At 55.7% G+C, this 18813-nt stretch overlaps 1 protein-coding gene across 1 annotated transcript in view; it reads left to right on the forward strand.

The window, feature by feature from the left end:
* Positions 1-18813, forward strand: part of NDUFA10 (NADH:ubiquinone oxidoreductase subunit A10) — a 52309-nt gene that overhangs the window by 25636 nt on the left and 7860 nt on the right. Inside the window, exon 9 of the mRNA XM_060624358.3 lies at positions 1094-1202. Coding sequence (XP_060480341.1) covers positions 1094-1202 — 109 coding nt within the window. The remainder of the gene's footprint in view (positions 1-1093; positions 1203-18813) is intronic.

The following is an 18813-nucleotide window of genomic DNA, read 5'->3' on the forward strand; positions in this document are numbered from 1 at the left end:
TCTGAGTGACACAGTTTGTACTGGTGACACTCAGGCGCTGCCTTTTCCCACCGTCCACGTCCAGCCTGCCGCGGGTTCTCGGGGTGTGTGGTCCTCCACAGGGGAGGGCCTGGGGGCGCTGGGCTCGGGGTTCGAATTGGGTTGTTCTGGCGGTGGCGGTGTGCCCCGGGTGCCAGGGTGCCTAGGCCTTGGGTTTACATGGGCCTGGACTCTTTATCACAAAGTAGCTGAAGGCCAGATGCATTTGAAGAACTTCCATTTGGGCCATTACGGATAGAAACATCTTCTGCCATTATAACTCATTAATGGGAAAGTGGTCATTTAAAATAATTATTTCCTTGTTTTGAGCCCTTCAGAAAGGAGACTTTATTTAAGTGTTTCTTCCTAAAAGCCCTCAAAATGCTTTTCGCCTTCAAGGACAGTGGTCATATTCAGACTAAGTTTAATTTGAGATAAGCAGTTACAACACAATGTAAATGTTTTCGCAAGATAAAATAGTGAAACGAGGAGCGTTAGACCTTTATAGGCAAGGGTGCACCTGGCCGTCCTGCGTGTGGCTCCCCACCATGTGCTCCGGACCTGCCCATGGCCTTGCTCTCCTGGAGTCTCTCAGGCAGAGAAGGAGGACGCTGCGTGGTGAATTTGGGGGAACTGGACTTCCTTGCCGCCTTTCCCTCGGGATTCACGAATTGTGCACGCTTTTAACAAGGGCACACTGCACGGCCCTGTTACAGATGGCGTTGGGTTTAGTTTTTTTTCTTTGGGCCATTCCTGTGTCTAAAGCACACCGTGGCTCCTTTTATGTGTCTCCCACACCTCCTCCATTCCCGAAAGGCCGTCCTCTGTGGCCTTTGAGCCTTTTGGAAGACTCTCCCTCAGGTTCTGAAGGTCATTTCAGAAGAGCAGGTGCACACAGACCACATGGTCTCTGAGGTGAAAGTTGGCTCCCAGAGGAATGCTGGGATGGATGGCGTTTATTTGCACGTGTGAATTTTGTAACTTGGGTGTTTTGAAAAGCCTTGTGTCTTTATTTTAAAAGGCTTGTGTCTTTATTTTACGGTTTAGCGTGATCTGTGTTTGTCTTATTTTGTAGGGTTCAGAATAAGCTGGAGGTGCTGAATTACACAACCATTCCCATCTATCTCCCAGAAATCACGATCGGAGCTCACCAGAGTGACCGCATCTTCCAGAAATTCACAGAGGTGAGATTTTGAACCAGGAGCGCTGGCTGCTGGGCCCCCACGACTGTACCAAGGTCACTTCTCCAGAGAGTGGCTTTTGTTGGTTTTTTTGCGTGTTGGTTTTAGTGAAAGAGCTTCCCTTCCCTTGAAGTAATTCTCCTCCCCTCCTCACTCCGTCCAAAGCCGGTGAAGCTTCTCGGACGGCCCTGGCCGTGGGCAGTGAGCCACCCTGGGGAGTGCGTGTGGCACGCGGCCTTCCTGGGCAGCAATTTCTCTTGATGTGGAAACGTTGTCTCCTCTTTAGTCCTTGTCTACGTTTCTCCAGAGTCAGATTTTCCTTGGGGTGCTGCCTCACTCCTCACGGGACACGTGTCCGTGGAGGACGAAGGCGTGTTTGTGCAGGAGGCCCGCGGGGCGGGCGTGAGGCCAAGCTCGGGGGCTCCAACTGGGTTTTGGATCTTATCTGCTTTCCATACCTTTGTAGTGAATCACTTGTTTTCAGAACAGTTTGGAGAATCATTGGCAAAATCCCACGAACCTAGAGGACACTTAAACCAGTTGTGTTCTAGACGCCGGCGGGTGAGGGGAGCCTCCCCTGGGGATCCTGACGTCGGATCGAGAATAAGAGCAGGATTGTGTCTACACTCACTGTCACTGGGTTTGTTATTGGCAAATGTGTGAAATGATTGTATTCAAATTAGCTCTTCAGGCTAAGCAGCCAGCATTTAGCTCAGTTGAAATCTTAGGTATTTCTGCATCTCTAGAATGCTAGCGCATTGCTTGATGCACCGATCGGGTGTCCGAGTATATCCCATTGCTCACTGTCTTACTTGGGATACTCGGCATTTTCTTTAAGTACTTTTGGTTGTTTTGAAAGTGAGTTTATTCAGCGTGGAGATTTGGGGAAGTACGCAGTAAACCCACGCAGCTGTCACTCAGCAGTGCCCACGCTTAGTACGTTTGCACGTCTCTTCTGAGTGTCGTAGCACCTAAGTGCGTGTAGCTCTGGGGGGCTGTGGGGGCCGTGGGGGCCGGGCTGGCTCCTCCCTGCTGCCTCTGTCGTGGCTCTTGCACAGGTGGGAGAGCCTGTGCTTGCTGGTGGCTCCACTCTGCAGCTGATGGCTCTCCAGGTCCTGCGGAGCCCAGGGCACAGGCGGCCTCCTTTTGTTCTGTGTCCTCACGACTCCCACCTTCCAGGCAGCCGGCGCTGTGCTCGGATTGGCACCGTGGCTTCCTCTCTATCTCCCTGGGTCCTCTCCCGTGTTGCCAGAGCTGCAGGTGTGCATGCAAAACCTGGCTCCGGCCCCGCCCCTCCGGCCCCGCCCTGGCTCCCCTTGCCTGGGACCCCGCCAGACCCTGGGACACGCTCCCTCTGGCTTCCAGGGAGCCTCGTCCCCCACTGGACCCCAAGGGTGTCCACCGTCTCCCGGGTGTCGTGTGCTGGTCCATACCACTGGCGCTGTGGGCTTGAAGGGGGTGCACGCACAGGAAATTTAAAACCAGATGGGTATTAAGTTATCTAGTGAGAAATTTTTGCCCTTTTAAATTTTTATTTATTTTTTTTTTTTTTTTAAATTTTTTTTTTCAACGTTTTTTATTTATTTTTGGGACAGAGAGAGACAGAGCATGAACGGGGGAGGGTCAGAGAGAGAGGGAGACACAGAATCGGAAACAGGCTCCAGGCTCCGAGCCATCAGCCCAGAGCCTGACGCGGGGCTCGAACTCACGGACCGCGAGATCGTCGCGGGGCTCGAACTCACGGACCGCGAGATCGTGACCTGGCTGAAGTCGGACGCTTAACCGACTGCGCCACCCAGGCGCCCCGCCCTTTTAAATTTTTAAAAAAATTCATCTGATTGTGTGAGCGTGTTGATTACTGATAACATGTCTGTAACATTTCTGTTACTTTTGATGACCTCACTTTAAAAATTTTTTTTTTAACATTTTAATTTTATTTTTGAGAGAGAAACAAAGCGCTGGTGGGGTTAGGGCAGAGAGAGAGAGGACACAGGCTCGGAAGCAGCTCCAGGCTCTGAGCTGTCGGCACAGAGCCCGACGTGGGGCTCGAACTCACAAACCGGGAGATCGTGACCTGAGCCGGAGTCGGACACTTAATCGCCTGAGCCACCCAGCTGCCCCTTGATGACCTCACTTTTAAACAAGAAAGCAGTGGGCCGCAGGCTCAGAGATTTTGCAGTCACTGATATGTGGGTAGAATGTAGCAATAAGCCCTTTTTTATAGTTTCTTGTTGTGCTCTCTCGTTTATGGTGGGTGGTACTGGCTTTCCACTTGAATTACCGATACAGTTTCCTCTTTAAACTTACTGTGACAAAGGGCATTCAGTTTTTCTAAATGTAAGCAATAGATTGGGCACACAGCTGTGGCTGGAGCAGGGCAGGGGCCTCCGGTGAGCTGCGTGGCTGTGCCGCGCTCTGCTGGCTTAACGTTCCATAGGCGTCAGGCGTTTTCACGTCGTCCTCCCGCACGTTCGCTGCCTTTGGTCATCGGTTCAGTTATTCAGTCCGCCGCGTGCTTTCCGGGTATGTGCGGGGGACCATCGCGGTGCACAGGATGGGCAAGAGCCCCTGCCCTCGTGGAGCTGACGTCAGGGTGGAAGGACCTAGAAAGTAAAACTGAGAGCTTGTTAAATGGTGGCAGGTGCTGTGTAGAAACCTGAGTTCCCAGAAGAGGGCAGGGCAGAGCCTTGCCAGGTGGGGGCTGGATTTGGAAAGCCTGGGTCTTGCTCCCAGAGGCACACTGAGAAGGTGGCCCGGGAGCGGAGAGCTGCAGGAGGTGAGAGGAGCAGGGGTGGGTGCTGGGGGAAAGGCCCGGGAGGGGAGACGGGCAGATGCAGAGGTGAGGCTCGGCGCTTCCAGCACGGTGCCGAGGCTGGAGCAGGGGCAGGGAGGGGGAAGTGGTAAAGAGACGGGGGAGGCCAAAGAGAGGCCTCCTGGGCCCGTGGAAGAAGGTGCAGGAGGAAAATTGCATATTTTGTAATGGGAACATGGTGGTGTCGGATTTGAGAGTAGATTGAGTAGGGGTATGGACGGAAGCAATGAGGCTAGCTAGGAAACTTAATAGGAAGATAGACGGAGAGGTAGCATTAGCTCAGACCAGGGTGGTCCTCGCACGGGTCTCAAAAAGTGGCCATTATTATGGGTAGAACCAACAGTCTGTTGAAATTTTGTATCGGAAAGAGAGAGAGAAGTAAGCTGTTTGCTAGGCGGTGGCCTCGCTAGGACTAGGGACTCACTAGGACTAGGACTAGGGAACTAGGACTTGAGCTGCAACTGGCGGATGTTGGCAAAACAGAGACACAGGTTTCCGTGAAGGATGAAGGATTTGTCGTTGGGGGTGTTGGAGATGCTTTCGATCCCCACGAAGAGATGCTGAATCGGTTACGTGCGGTGGGTTTGCAGTTTGCAGGAAAGCGGGACTTGTAAGTACACGTTTCGGGGTGGTCAGCGTGTGGTTGGCGTTTGGAGTCGCGGAGCTAGTGGAGCTCACGGGTGGTGAGCACACGTGGAGGAAGAGAGTGAGGTCAGGGGGTTGAGGGGGCAGCAGAAAACCAAACTGCGTCACCGTTTTCACGGAGTGTACGTGAGTGTGTGTTTTATTCCGTTAGTTATTCTCCCAAGTGGGGATTGGTAGTGCCTGTAGGAATTTTTCTGCGGATACACGTCCGTTAATAAAGTGTAGCTTTGGGGCGCCTGGGTGGCTCCGTCGGCCGAGCGTCCGTCTCTTGATTTAGGCTCAGGTCATGATGTCACGGTCGTGAGTGTGGAGCCTGCGTAAGATTCTCCCTCTGCTCCTTTAGCACTTGCGTTCACGCGTTCTCTCTTAAAACATAAAAATGAACAGTAAAGTGTAGCTTTATGTACGTTTCTTTGTGCAAGTGAGAAACAGCTGGGTTATCCCAGCAAAGCAGGACTGGCATCCAGAACACACGAGACTCTCGTCATCCCGTGTGGGGAGCGGGCAGGGCAGTGCCCCGCTGTGGAGCATGGGCGGGCCCCTCTGCCGCGCCATGGATGGGGCGGGGGGTGTCCTTGCGGTGGATGGGACCCCTGAGTGGCTTTGCTCACCACTGTGGTGGGACGCTGCTCAAAGCAAGGAGGCTTCCGGTTGACCCGCGGCCCCAGCCTTTGTAATGACAGTTGTGGGCAACACTTAAAAGTCCCAGCGTGGGAAAAGAAAAAGGAAAACGCGTGCCAGCAGGTAACGGCAGCGTCACTTCTTTCTAACCTTTATGCCACCTGTTTCCCCTTGCCTTGATGGGCTGGATGGATCTCTGGTTCATGGGCAAGTAGGCGCTGTGACAGGGGCTGATGTTTCTGACATCAGTAATTCACCAGTAGGGGTTATGCTGCTGTGGGTTAGCGGTAGATAATTCTCCCTTAGGAGCTGAAGGAAGTTCCATTTGACTAGTAGTTGAATTTCCGTCCTGTGTGGGTGTCGAGTCTGATCACCTGTGTCTGCCCCAGACGATGCTTTTCTCCTTTTTTTGTTCATGAGCTCAATCTCACCAGTTGATTTTCTAGAGGGACACAGATCTCGGTCTGGGGGAATCAGTCCCCCTTTTGTGTGCATTAACCTCTTCATCTGGAGCTGAACCCAACTCACGTACTTGATTTAGGACTTTTGTACCTGTGTTCCTGAGAGATCGTAGTTTTCTTGTGATGATCGTCCTCAGGTGTTGTCGGGGTCACACTGACACATGACACGGAGTTGAGGCGGCACCTTCATTTTTTGTTCTCTGCAAGAGTTTGCAGAAGGGGCGCGTCACGGCTTCCTCTAGCATGTGCATGGGTTGACTGGTGGGGCTCTGTTGGAAAATTCCCGATTTTGGCTTCAGTTGCTTTGATTGACACGGAATATTCAGCATCTTGTCCCTTCTTGGGTTCGGTTTTGGAAGTTGTATTTATCACAGAATTGGCCCCCATTTCATTTAGATTTCCTAATTTCTTGGTGTGAAGTTGTTTACAATGTTCTCTTTTATGCTTTCAACTCGAGTGGGCTGGAGGGTGACCGCCATCCCCGTCCTCAGCCCTGTGGCCAGTCCTGGTGTCTCTCTCCCCCTTCGCTCTTGGAAGGAGCTCAGCATCCAAGGAACGGTTTGTTTGGTATTGTCCGTTATACAGTCTGGCTCGCCGATTTTTTTCTCTTTTATTTGCTGTCTCTCAAACTTCTTATGATGAACAGATGGGTCATTGGTTTTTCAGCCTGTCTTGCTCTTGAACAGGTATGTGGAAGGCTGGACACGCTGCTCCCCAGACCTGGCTTAATTTGAGCTCTTAAGTCTCTGTGTTGGGTTTTCCCTGTCATTCACTCAGAATGTTTTCTGATTTTAATCTGACTTCTGTGTACACCAGTAACTCATTTGAGTTCTACTGGATCATTTAAAAGCAGTTGGGATCTTTCTGACTATCTTTTTGTTCCTGATTTCTGGCTTAATTCCACTGTAATCCAAAACATACTTTTTATCATTCCGATCCTTGGATGTGACTGAGGCTCACTTTTCAGCTCAGCATTTGGTCAGTCTGGTGACGTTTCGCAGTCCCAGAAGAGAGTGCCCCTTCCCTGTGCTGTGCACGGCATCCCGCTGGCATCCCGAGGTGACGCGTGTCACGGCAGGACTCGCGTCGCCGTCCTCCATGCTGGTGTGCCGTGCGAGGTGCATGGAAGTGTGCCCCTGTTGGCGAGGCGTCACGTCTGTCGGGCCTGGGGTTGTGTCTCACGCGCTCCGAGCCTGTGTCGTCACACGTCCCCCATGTTGTGTGCTTGTCGCTCTCTGTGCGGACCCACGATGGCGCCGCGCACCTGGAAACGCGTGTGCTTCAGCCCGTGCGGTCCCGTGCGCGGAAGGTGTACCCGCTCGCGTCTCGTGCCGCTGCCGTGTCTGAGGGGCGCCTCTCCCTTGGGGTTTTGTGTGTTTCTTACCTGCTTTTGATTTTTTTCCTTTCTTGCCTTCTTTCGGATTCAGGGTTTTGTTTGTTTTCATTCCATTTCCTCCCTCTGTTTGCTTCCTGGCTCTCATTCTCTTAGTTGTTAGTAGCCAGCCTGGTGGCAAGGTATGCGTCCTTGACTCAGTGGGGTCCACGGTGAACTAGACCTCTAGGCCGGGACGGGGGCCCCGGGGCTTTTCCTCCCTTCGCCCGGCCCTTGGCTCTCGTGCCGCTGTCATCCTCTGTCCGGCTGCCCGCTCGTCGGTGCGCCGTCAGCCCCCGCGACGCTCCGGTCTCCGCTTTCTGTGGCCGGCGCTCCCGCGGGTCTGCCCAGGGCCCCGCTCTCCGTGCTCTCGCTCCGTGTCCTTGTCCTGCCTGAAGAGTCGCGGCTGACAGAAAATCCTCTCGCTGAGTTTAAAATGGTCTTTATGATCTTCGTTTTATCTCCCCTTTCATTTCGGGATGTGTTGAACTTCCAGAAATAGCGGGAATAGAAAACTAGCTCGCGCTGAACCAGTGCCCGTGCTCCACACGACGGCGTCTTGGCTGCAAACGCTTCGCGCAGAGATTTCCGGTGTGGTCCCTGCACCAGCATCGCTGGCTCTCCTTAGGAATGCAGGTTCTCGGGCCCCACGCCGGGCCTACTGGACGGGGCTTCTGGGGGCGCGGCCCAGGAATCTGCTGTAAGGACAGAACCGTGGCTTTGGCGTGTAATTCTTGCAAACGAGGACGTGCTCCTTCACAACCAGCGTGCCGCTCTCCACACCGGGAGGTGAGCGCTCGCGTCTTTCCGCCTCTGACCCAGAGACCCCTTTGAGGGTAACCGTTGTGCCTCTGAGAGCGATGCTCTTGCGAGCGGAAAGACCTGGCGCAGGCTCATGGCCTGCATGTGATTAGGGCGTGAATCGGATCCGTTCCTCAGGCTTTCTGGCACACTTTTTGAGGGGACGGGACAGGCGGTTTTTGCACGGCCCCCCGTTTGGTTTCCCCGGAACCAGGTTTCAGTTGTGTGCCTTCTTGTAGGGACGTCCCGGGATTTGTCACGTCTTCTCAGACGGTGCAGTTCCCGTGGGCCCCCTCCCCACGTACGTCGACTTTGATGACTTGGCGGAGATGATGTGTTCACTGTCAGTCTCTTACTCCCCGTAACTTATATAAATGTTTTCCGGGAAAGTACTTTGAAGCTTCGTAAACGTCCATTTCGTCATCAGACTCTCACCCGGTGGCTCTAACATCCGCCAATTTCCGTGGCTCAGTTACTAACACGACGGTTGCCAAATGGTCACCTGCTAATGCTGTCGCTCTTCCTCCAGTGCTGGTTAGCGCTCCGCTGTGTGCGAGTGCTTTCTCCTGTCCCTGTGCACTCACTTACTTGGCTGTGCCGCAGGGGACACAGGCCGGGGGGCTCCCGGGACCCCCGTGTTCGCCCGCATGCCTGTGCTTCACTCTCCTCCCGTGCCGGGTGCCGGCGACTCTGGGCCCATAGCAGCCCCGCGGGATCCGTCCTCTTCGCCCCCCACTCGTAGGTCCTCACGGAGCAAGGAAGCTGGGCTCTCACGGCTTCGGTCTCTGTGCTTCCCGAGCTGACCATTGTGTGTGACCGGTGTCCTGCCGTGCCTGTCCGCCACCGTCACCACTGACGTCCCCAGCCCCTGCCGGTGCCCCCGCCATGCACATCTCCACTTTGGTCTCTGCTTGGCTCGAGGTTCCTAACATTGTCTGGAAAAGGTCTGCTGGTGCGTCCTCGGTGTGGCCTGTGCCCCACTCCCTGTCTGCCCCCTTCTGGGGCCCCAGTTAGCCCCGTGGGCCTTTTCCGCACGTTCCGTGCCCTCGCACTCTTCTCTGTTTTCCGCACCCTGTTTTCTCTCGGAGCCTGGGTGTGTTCTTCTTGTCCTTCCCCCAGTTACTAGCCTTTTCAGCTCTTCCCAGCCTGCCTCTCAACCTGCATTTCCTGTTTGTGTTTTTAATTTTAATCGTAGTCCTTCTTGACTCTAGAATTGCCATTTTTTTAATTTCAAGCTATTTGCTGAAATCATTTTGTCATCTGATTTCTTGAACAGACCAGGTAACCGCACTACCTGCACCTGTTTTAGATCTGTCTACACTGCCTGGTTCTCTCCGTCCCTTCGTTTTCCTGTTTTAGATCTGTCTACACTGCCTGGTTCTCTCCGTCCCTTCGTTTTCCTGTTTTAGATCTGTCTACACTGCCTGGTTCTCCCCGTTGTTTCATTTTTGGTCGTTTAGTCTTATTTTTGGTGTGCCTCGTTTTTTCTTTACGTGCCAGCCATCAAAGATAGCTCAAAGCTCTGGTGGTGTTACCTTACTCTGGAGAGGACGTAGGTGCTGTCTCCTGGCACCTAAAGTAGGGCCGGGTCCCCGAGTCCATTGAGAAACTGCCCGTTGGTGCTGCGCTTAGGCTTGTGAGGGTCTGCCGTGTTCCCCCTTTGCCCTTACCGACGGGAGTGCGTTCAGTGGGGCCCTTGCTCTGGTGGGTCCTGACCCACCGTACCGTGCCCACCGTCCCCTCCCATGGTGCCCTCAGCTTCCCAGCAACCGCCTTTGAGAGCAGGCGAGCCCTGGGAGGGAGGCGTGTGGAGACCAGGCAACTCGCCTTTTCCCCTTTCTTCGCTGGGACCTGGAGCCTCCCCACCTTGGTGCCTTCGCTCAGGTGTTATCCTCATGTTGCCTGTCTCTCCTGGTGGCTCAGGAGGGGCATGTTGTCCTCACAGGTCCACCGGGAGCTGGATGTGACAGCCATTTTAACCAGAGACATGGTGGCGGTATCTGGCAGTTTTTTATTGTTACTGTGTTTTGCGTGTTATTTAATTTGTGAGTATTAAGAGAATCTACTATATTGGACTTACAGTTTTAATGGGTTTTTTTAATGTTTATTTTGAGAGAGAGAGAAAGAGACAGAGCGTGGGCAGGGGAGGGACAGAGAGAGAGGGACACACAGAATCTGAAGCACGTTCCAGGCTCTGAGCTGTCAGCACAGAGCCTGACGCGGGGCTCGAACCCACAAACCGTGAGATCATGATCTGAGCCAAAGTCAGACGCTTAACCGACTGAGCTGCCCAGGAGCCCCAGACTTACGATACTAATTAAATGTTGAGAAATGCTGGACGTTTTAATTGATTTTTAAAGTTTGTAAGCATTTTAAAAAATAACTCCATTTTTTAGAACAGTTTTAGATTTACAGAAACGTCGTGAAGGCGCGGGGGAGTTCTCACGCACCCGCCCCCAGTTTCCCGTGCTAACGTCATGTTCGCGAGGCGTGTTGTCACGGTGCGTCAGCCAGCACTCGTACCTCCATACCTTCCTCGATTTCCTCACTTCTTCCCTAATGCCATGTTCCTGTTCCAGGATCCCATCCAGGACACCGTGTGACAGTAAGTTGCCACGTCTCCAAAAGCTCCGTTTGGCCGTGACGGTGGGTCAGATCTCCGTTAGTCCTTGTGACGGTTCTGAGGAGGACCGGTCAGGTGTTGGGTGGGGCGTCCCTCACTTGGAGTGTGTCTGCCTTTTTTCTCAGGGTGAGCCGGTGTTTATGTTCTGGGGGAAAGAGCCTGCAGAGGCGAAGCACCGGTTCTATCCCTTCACGGATCGTAAACCTGCCTCCTCCCTGCTGGTGTCGGCCTTGACCCCCTAGCCGAGGCCACGCAGATGCGCACGCTCCCTTTCTACAGTCTGCATGCACACCGCACACTTTATATCTGTCCACTGAGTAGGAATCGTGTGAACATTTAGAGGGATCCTGATGTTTTTGAAGGAAATTCAGTTGCTTGATATTAAAGCAGTGATCAGTTTGGGCACCTGGGGGGCTCAGTCGGTTAAGAGTCCGACTCTTGATCTCAGTTCAGGTCTTGATCTCAGGGTCACGAGTTCAAGCCCCGTGTTGGGCTTCCACACTGGGTGTGAGCCTACTTAAAAAAACAAAACACAAAACAGTGACGGATTGAATTTAGATAGAACGCAAATACCGGTAACTGTTGTCCTCGCTGGCAGAGTACTTCGTCTGGACGTTGAAGACATGGGCATCAGTTCTTACCAGGTGTCCCTTGGACAGCACGTGGCGGGGCATCTGGGGAGGAGCGGCAAAGCCCCTGCTGCTGATTTCTCCCGCAGCTGTTGTAGGACTGGAGAGATTTGTGGTTCCAGGAGGGGTCCCTGGCCAGGCTGCAGAACTGCTTTCTAGAAATGCCTGAGGGAGCAGCAGGTGAGGCCGGTCCTCCCCGGGACACCCGAGGCACCGCGTGGTCTGCTGCCTGGAGGACAGCAGGGTGGGGACGCATGAGAATTGTTTCCTTTAAGAGGAGGAATTGCTTGGTGTCAGAGCCGGGGGCATCCTGTGGCCATGTATGTCCTGGGACACGTGAGTTGCTGGGGTGGGGGCCGTTGCGGGAGGACCCTCAGAAGCCCACCACCCTGCCGGCCAGTTTCTCATTTTCCAGGGAAAACTAGTTTCAGTGTTGAAAATGTGTTTCAGCCAAAGTGCCTCGACGGCATGACAAGTTTGTGTGATTCTGATTCAGGTAGTAAAGGTGATGAAGTTACCAAGGTCACAGTCCTGGTTTCGTGAGGACCTCGCAAAGTGTGTGCCCTGTGCTTGTAGAGACGTGAGGAGCCGGAGGAGGGCCGAGCTCTGCGCGTCGCAGCCCCAGTACACGCTGTGCGTATTTCACGCCAGACCCCTGAACTTGCTGGGGCTTGTGGTAGGAGGTTATTGGAAGCAGGAGCTGGGCGCCGACCTTTTGTTTTTAGTTAAGTGCTGTGGTCCCCTCTCCCTCTGAGGGTCCTTCTTCTCTTTCTGTCTTTGCTGTTCTGGGTCTCTGTTTAAGTCTCTTCTTGCTTCTGCCAGCGCTTTCTGATCTCATTGACAGGATGTTATTTCTTGCTTATGGTTTCATTGGCTTCTCTTTCTTGAAGCGTCTCAAATACATAGTTCTTTGTATTCTGCACGTGGTAACGTCAGGTCTGGAAGAGCGTCAGACTTGGTCGTTTCTCGTGTCCTCTGATTCTGACCCTTGGTGGCTTATTCCCTTCTGTGTTTGGAGACTTTGGACGCGAAGTTCATGCTCTGTGGGCATATATCCGTGGGCGTTCAGTGAGAGTCCCTCCTAAATACAAGATGCCCACTTCAGTCTGAATCCAGATAAGCAACAGCTACTCTTCTGGTGTGAGTATGCCCCGAACATTCCGTTCCTCGGGGCAGCCGGGACTGTGCGGGGACTCCGGGCTCCCACGCCAGAGTGAGGACCGACCGTGGCCGCCCGGGAGCTGTGCTGCGCGTCCGTCAAGAATCCCCTTCCCACACGGCCCCGCGGCCCTGCCTGTTGTCTCTGGGCGGCTCTCCAAATGTCCCCGGGGCAAGGAGGCCACAGCCCGCCATCCTGCCTTCCGGTCTGCTCTTCGCTTTCAGCCCCTGTTGTTGCTTGCGGAGCTCAGCAGTGCATTTAAAGCATTTCCAGAGGTTTCACATCAAGAGCATTCTCCTGGCGTTGGGGCTGTTGCCTTGCTGGAGATGGAAAGCCGCTGGGTTCCCACGGGATCTGAACGCCGGCTTTGGTGCCGGTGCTTCCCGTGTCCGTGCTCCGGGGCGTCTGAGTCGGAAGCTCCGTGTCTCTCTGTGCTCAACAGGTGTTTGCCTGGTGAACCCCCAGGACAGGACTCGTTCAGTGCCCAACCCGCAGGGCGTAGAAGGGAGACCTGGCTGGTGAAGGAACTCCGTCTAATGTTATCATCCGAGAATCCCAGGCAGAGGGTGCGCTCGGGCATCTCGGGAGCACGAAGATACTGTGAGCAATGACGGCTTACCCCTGACGCTGGCTGCCGTCCCTCCCCCCAAACCGTCATCATTTTACATTCGCTCACTCACCCCTCGGCAAATGTTTATTGTGCTGGGCACTGTTGTAAGCGTCGGGGCCACATCTGGGACTAGAACAAAAGCTTGCTCGCAAGGAGCCTGCATCCTGGTTGGGGGAAGGCGGGACAGACGATAAGCACGTATGTAGCAGGGCGTCTGAGTGCCGCGGGGCAGAGATGAAGCTGTCTCCGGTGGGAGCGGCTCTGAGAGAGGGCGCCCGCACGGGCAGGTGACCCCTGCACCTGCAGGCTGGGCACGGAGCCCCCGCCCGTGAAGCGGAGCCGGTGGGGCGGCAGGCGGAGCTGGAGGTGAGGTGGGAAGGTAGCAGGGCAGGGTCGGGGGGGCTGGAGGCCGTGCTGTGAAGACTGACCTGATGTGTTGGTGAGACCGGAAGCCAGCACGGTGTTTTGAGGGTGATCGCGTCTGTATTACGCGCGGGAAGGATCGCTCCGCTTGATGCGCTGGCCCTCGAGTGGGGGCAGGGAAGGGGGGTGTTTCAGGAGTCTGGGTGAGACGTGGTGGGGCCTGGCTCCCGTGCCCTTACCCGAGGGCCCCTTTCCCGCTACAGGTTTACAAGGAAAGACGCTGTTGTTGAAGGGTTCAAGTGCGGGAGAGTGGTCAAGGGAGGGCCGTGACCGCGGGGGCAGGCGCCTCGGGCAGGTGCTGGGCGTGGTGTTTGTCTCACTGCGTTTCGTGTCTTCGAGCCATGTCGTGGGTGTGGTGCCGGGTGCAGGTAGAGGCGACACTAGGACTCGTGCTCTGAAGCGGATTGGCGGTGACGTGCCAGCTGGGCGTTTGTAGGACACACAGCTGCTTGTTTTGACAGCGGGCTTCATTGTGGGGCCTCGGGCACACTTACTAATGGATCCTGTGTTAACTGAGTGAACCCAGAAAAGGCGTCTCACTAGAGAACTTTCCAGGACCAGCTGGACACCAAGGACGCCTGTCCCCTCTGCATGCTGGAGTGGCGCTCTCGTGTAACTGCCTGTCGGTCAGCCATCCTAGGGGACGCTCGTGGAAGCACGTCCGCCCAGCTTTGTAAAGCGTGAGGACCACTGGGGGCACAGTGGGGGCACAGGGTTCGCCCCCACCGAGCTCCTGTACCTGCTCCCACGCTGTGTTCTGGCCACTCAGCCAAAGCATTTCAGCCCCGTTGTCCTTTTTAGGCTCACGCTTTCTGTTTTCATAACGTTTGGTCGAAGTCTGCAGTTGCAGCGACAAGTACCATGGGCGTGGCTGTTTGAAGTAATGACCCGTTCCCCTCGGAGGGTGGGGGGGCAGGGGAAGTACCATGGCCCCCGGAGGAGCTGCCCCTTCCCCGCAGCGTGTGGGCCCGGGGCCTGGGCCAACAGGAGCCGCCGCGGGAGGAGGGGCGGGGGGGGGGAGGAGGGCTGGTGAGGCGGAGGAGCCCCCGGAGCCGGCCCGGCCCCCGCGGCCGAGGGCACGGCGCCTGTGTCGGTGCTGTGGGAAGGTCGGGGTGGTGCGGGCTGCTGGCCCTCGACCGAGAGTTTGGGCAGAGCGGTGGCAGCCGGCTTTCCCGTATTTTGTTCTATCTCGAAAGGCCGAGATCTCAGTGTTTTTGTAGCACAAGGACAAGAGCCAGCAGGAAGTGAGGGAGAAGGTACAGGAGGGTGGGCGCAGCAGGTGGGCAGAGACTGCAGGGGTGCAGAAGGGGTCGCCGGCCTGCCGAGCAGGTGTGGCCGCCCTCAGGGCCGTGGGCACAGTGCGCAGGCGGGCCCCAGCGCCTGCAGGAGCGGTCGCCCTGAGCGGGAGTGGACACCACTTCGTGAGATCTGGTGGGTGAGGCTCTTGTCGCGCCAGAGACCCCTGCCGGTGGGCCGCTGGCCCAGTAGAGGACCTGCCTGTATAGAGCCCGACAGGCTCCGTCCAGCTTCAGGCGAGGACAAGAAAAGGTAGAACGGACTTTCGTCAGTCCTTTATGCTGAACCGCGGGCTTCACTTGGGATTACTCACTGTCTACAAAAAAGCCTCTGAGCTGAGTTTTAAAATTTTTTTTTTTTTTCAACGTTTTTTTATTTATTTTTGGGACAGAGAGAGACAGAGCATGAACGGGGGAGGGGCAGAGAGAGAGGGAGACACAGAATCGGAAACAGGCTCCAGGCTCCGAGCCGTCAGCACAGAGCCTGACGCGGGGCTCGAACTCACGGACCGCGAGATCGTGACCTGGCTGAAGTCGGACGCTTAACCGACTGCGCCACCCAGGCGCCCCTGAGCTAAGTTTTAGACTCACCTTTAGGGAAAGGCGGGGCTCAGAGATCAGCTCCGGTGGCACCCTCCTAAGGAAGGGCGTCAAGGGCGGAGGTCTGGGGTGATGGTTCGGAAGACGCCATCCTGGCTGGCGAGGGCCTTCTGTTGGCAGACAGCGGGTACGCAGCAGGGCCCAGATCCTCCGAGGGCCTTGGCGCCCTCCTGGTGGTCGGCAGTGAGAAGGAGAGGGGCTCTGAGGGGACGGCTGGGGTGCAGGCTGGAGGGTCCCGGGGCAGGGGTGAGAGCTGAGAGGCAGGGCTGACGGGGAGGCTGCAGTACAAGGGCGGCCAGTTGTGAGCTGTGGGCGAGGCCCCGTGCTGCTGCCGCAGGAAGGCACCATTGTCGTTATTCCCATTTGTAAACGAACCGCCTGGCACAGAGGTTATCTGCGATTGGGGGTGGAGGTTCCCGGAGGACGCACTGGGGCCGCGTCCCGTCAGCCAGCCCTTCGGGCACAGCAGCCACACGGGGGCTGCCGCCGGGGTGGCCGGCGTGCAGGTGCGTGTGCGTGAGCATTTCCGGCTTAGCTGTGTTGTGACCTGGGGGTGCGGACTAGTGAAGACAGACCTGAGATCTCACAGGAATAGGATTTTTTAGTTTTTGTCTGGTTTTGTTGATCCTGTGACCTCGGTGTTTGCTCAGCTCTGTCTCTGGCTGGGGTCCGGGTCCTTTCAGGTGCCTGCCACACTCCGGGTGACTGCCTGTCTCCAGTTTCTCCCGAAGTGATGTTTGTAGAGGGGCACGCGTGCCTGGAGTCTGAGATTATCCATCCATGCTCTTTCTGTTCGCCCGGCCCCCTTCGGTACTTGGAACGGCCGGGGCCTGCTCGGGGGGTGCTGATGTGTGCGTAGCAGCCTGCTAACTTTTGAAAGTCATTTTTCAGACACTGTATTGGGTCACTTTTTATTTCCGTGCAGCCCTTCCTTAGGGCAGACAAGCTGTGAATTGGTTTCCACTTTACCGATTCAGTGTCTTTTCGATTTAGGGAGGCCAGATGCCGTTAAGATACGGCGCTCCCTCCACCCATCCGATTGTGTCCAAGACAGTTGCTAGGACAACGGTCTTCTGCTTCCTCTCCTGCTTTTATCTCTCCACTGTCTCAAGTTGTCTTCACCGCAGCACCAAGTGACCCATGTTTCAGAACAGAGACGGTCAGTCACTCCAGTATGCCAACACCGCGTGCTCTCGCTCCTGTGAGATTCCCTTTGATAAAGACAGACGTGCGGTGACCAGGAGCCGTAGCATCCGTTCGCGTGAACACGCTCGGGAGGAGAGGTGCGGACGTTTAATTGTTCCGCGCTTCCTCTCGGCGCGTAAGCCTCGGTTAGAACTTAATCTGCTGCGTGTGTCTGTGTCCGAGTGCAGATTCTCAGCGTGGACGTTGTTTAGTTGAGCGCGTGGAGTGCTCTCCAGCCTGCCCTTCGCCCGTCGGGGCTGGAAGACGCGCCAAGACGTGTGCTGCGAGTGCCCCTGCGCACGCTGCCCGGAGAGCGCGTCCCCGAGACTCCGCATCGGTCTGCGCGCCCCGCGACTTCGAGTCCCGCGTGTGAGCATAACACGTGTCCCCCGGAGAAGACCGCGAGTGCACGAGGCGGGCTTTTCACCAGGTGCTTTCCTCTGAGTGAAACTGCGGATTGTCACGCGTTATCCGAGGCTCTGCTGGTGGCAGGTCACGGGGAGACGCCTTAGCACGCAGCCTGACAAAGCCCGGGCGCCCGGACTTGGCGGTGCGCTCAGTCGATACTTTCGTTTTAGGGTGTCTAGAAAGAATACTGTTTTCAGGTATTTAAGCGAGTGCTTGAGTTAGGGCCTTTTCCACTCACTGCTCACGCGAGTCCTTGCAAACACACGATTCTGTGGTGCTTCTGGCAGTGGATTTGGCCGCTGAGTGTGGATGTGTTTGTAACAGGCTGTGGTGTTTGTGCTAAAGATAGAAGGCACTTGTTCTTCAAAAGATGGCTTTTGAAAATTGTCTTTGATAAAATGAGATTTTGAGGGGGGAGTTGATTTCAGAGTTTCATCCTTGATTTATGCTTAGCAGTAATGGAAAATCAGGGAGATTGTATATCAGAGAAGTGACTCTAAAATAATTTCTGCCACGCTCTTTGAAATTAATGAAAAATTCTTAGAGTCCATTAGCATTTCTACGTAATAATGGGAAGCAGAGATCGGAAGTTGGAATCCCGGGGTCACTCCAGACTTACCGAGCCGGCAGAGCATCTGGAAAGAGCAGAGTCCGTCATAGCCGGTATAACCCACGTCCCGGCTCTCGTGGGGTGAGGCGGGTCCAATACAAGGAGGGCTTCATTTGATCCTTTTAAAAAAATTCACCTCCCGACAGTAATACAACAAAGGATTTGAGGCCAGAATTCCTTCCTGTGTTCTAGTTCTCTGGAGAGCCGCTAAGAGACTGTGAGCCTCAGTGAGCACCCCGCGGTGACCGCTGAGAGCCAGGGTTCCCGACCGGACTCTGCAGGAAACACGAGAGGAGGTGGGAAAGCCTGGGCGTCCACCCTCCGAGGCCAGCGTGGAGCGGGGACCGTGCCCCGACACACACCCAGGCGTCTCTATTCTAGAAACTTAAGCAGCACAGCATGATACACCAGGACTGGCAGATAAACAATAAATCGGAGGGAGTGAATGGAATTTGGTAAAACTCAGGAAAGGCAGCATGTGGTCGAGAGAGACAAAGCTACTATATCATTTTCCAGAGTTAGCAGCGGGGAGGACTTCCTGTCTGCTAACCCGCTCCCGGTGTCCCGGAAGATGATCCTGGACTTGAGACCCGCGGTTCTAGCCTGCCGCTTGCAGCCCGGCGGCTCGGGCAGGTCACGTAACATCTTGTCAAGCAGGGACGGCGCCCGCCTGCCCCTCGTGGCGTCGGGACGTGTGAGGCGGTGCCGGCGGCGGGACTTGGTGACCATCGCTGGCGTCGATAAGTAGGCCGGTGACTGCCCTGGGCGTCGCTTTGAGACGAGTGCCAGGAGGAGAGTCTGCGGACGGGTGCAGGGGCTCCCAGGGGACAGGGAGGGCTCGTGGAGAGAGGGGCAGGAGCCGGGGAGGAAGAGCGGCCCGGGGAGGCACCCCAGAAGAGCAGGAGCGAAGAAGAGGCAGAGGCCCGGACAGCCAGTCGTCAGCTGCTCCCTCGGGGAGGTGCCTGTGCGGGAGGTGGGGCCGGCTCTGTTCCCCCGAGCACCAGCGTTCTAGTCTCTGTCACAGACGGGGGCCAGGGCACTTCCTTCCCGGGAGGTGGTGATGGAGCAGGCCTGGGGGGGAGGGAGGGGGAAGCAGGGCTGCAGGAGCCAGAGCCTGGCCCAGAGAGGGCCGCGCAGTGAGCGACTGGGGAGAGGCGAGGTCTCTTCCTGCTGGGAACCTGCTCTCCAGCGCCACGCGTCGACGCTGTAGCACGTGAGGGTCAGATTTGCATCGTTTTCTCTTTTCCTGCTGCTTTTGGCTTGGTTGATAATGGTCTATACTTCCGTTTTATTTCCGCTGTTGACTCAAAGGCTACACCCGTCTCACCGTTAATGACCGCTCCGGGCCGCTCCAGCGCGC

Source organism: Panthera onca, chromosome C1 (assembly GCF_046562875.1).
Source record: "Panthera onca isolate mPanOnc1 chromosome C1, mPanOnc1 haplotype 2, whole genome shotgun sequence".
Lineage (NCBI taxonomy): Eukaryota > Metazoa > Chordata > Mammalia > Carnivora > Felidae > Panthera > Panthera onca.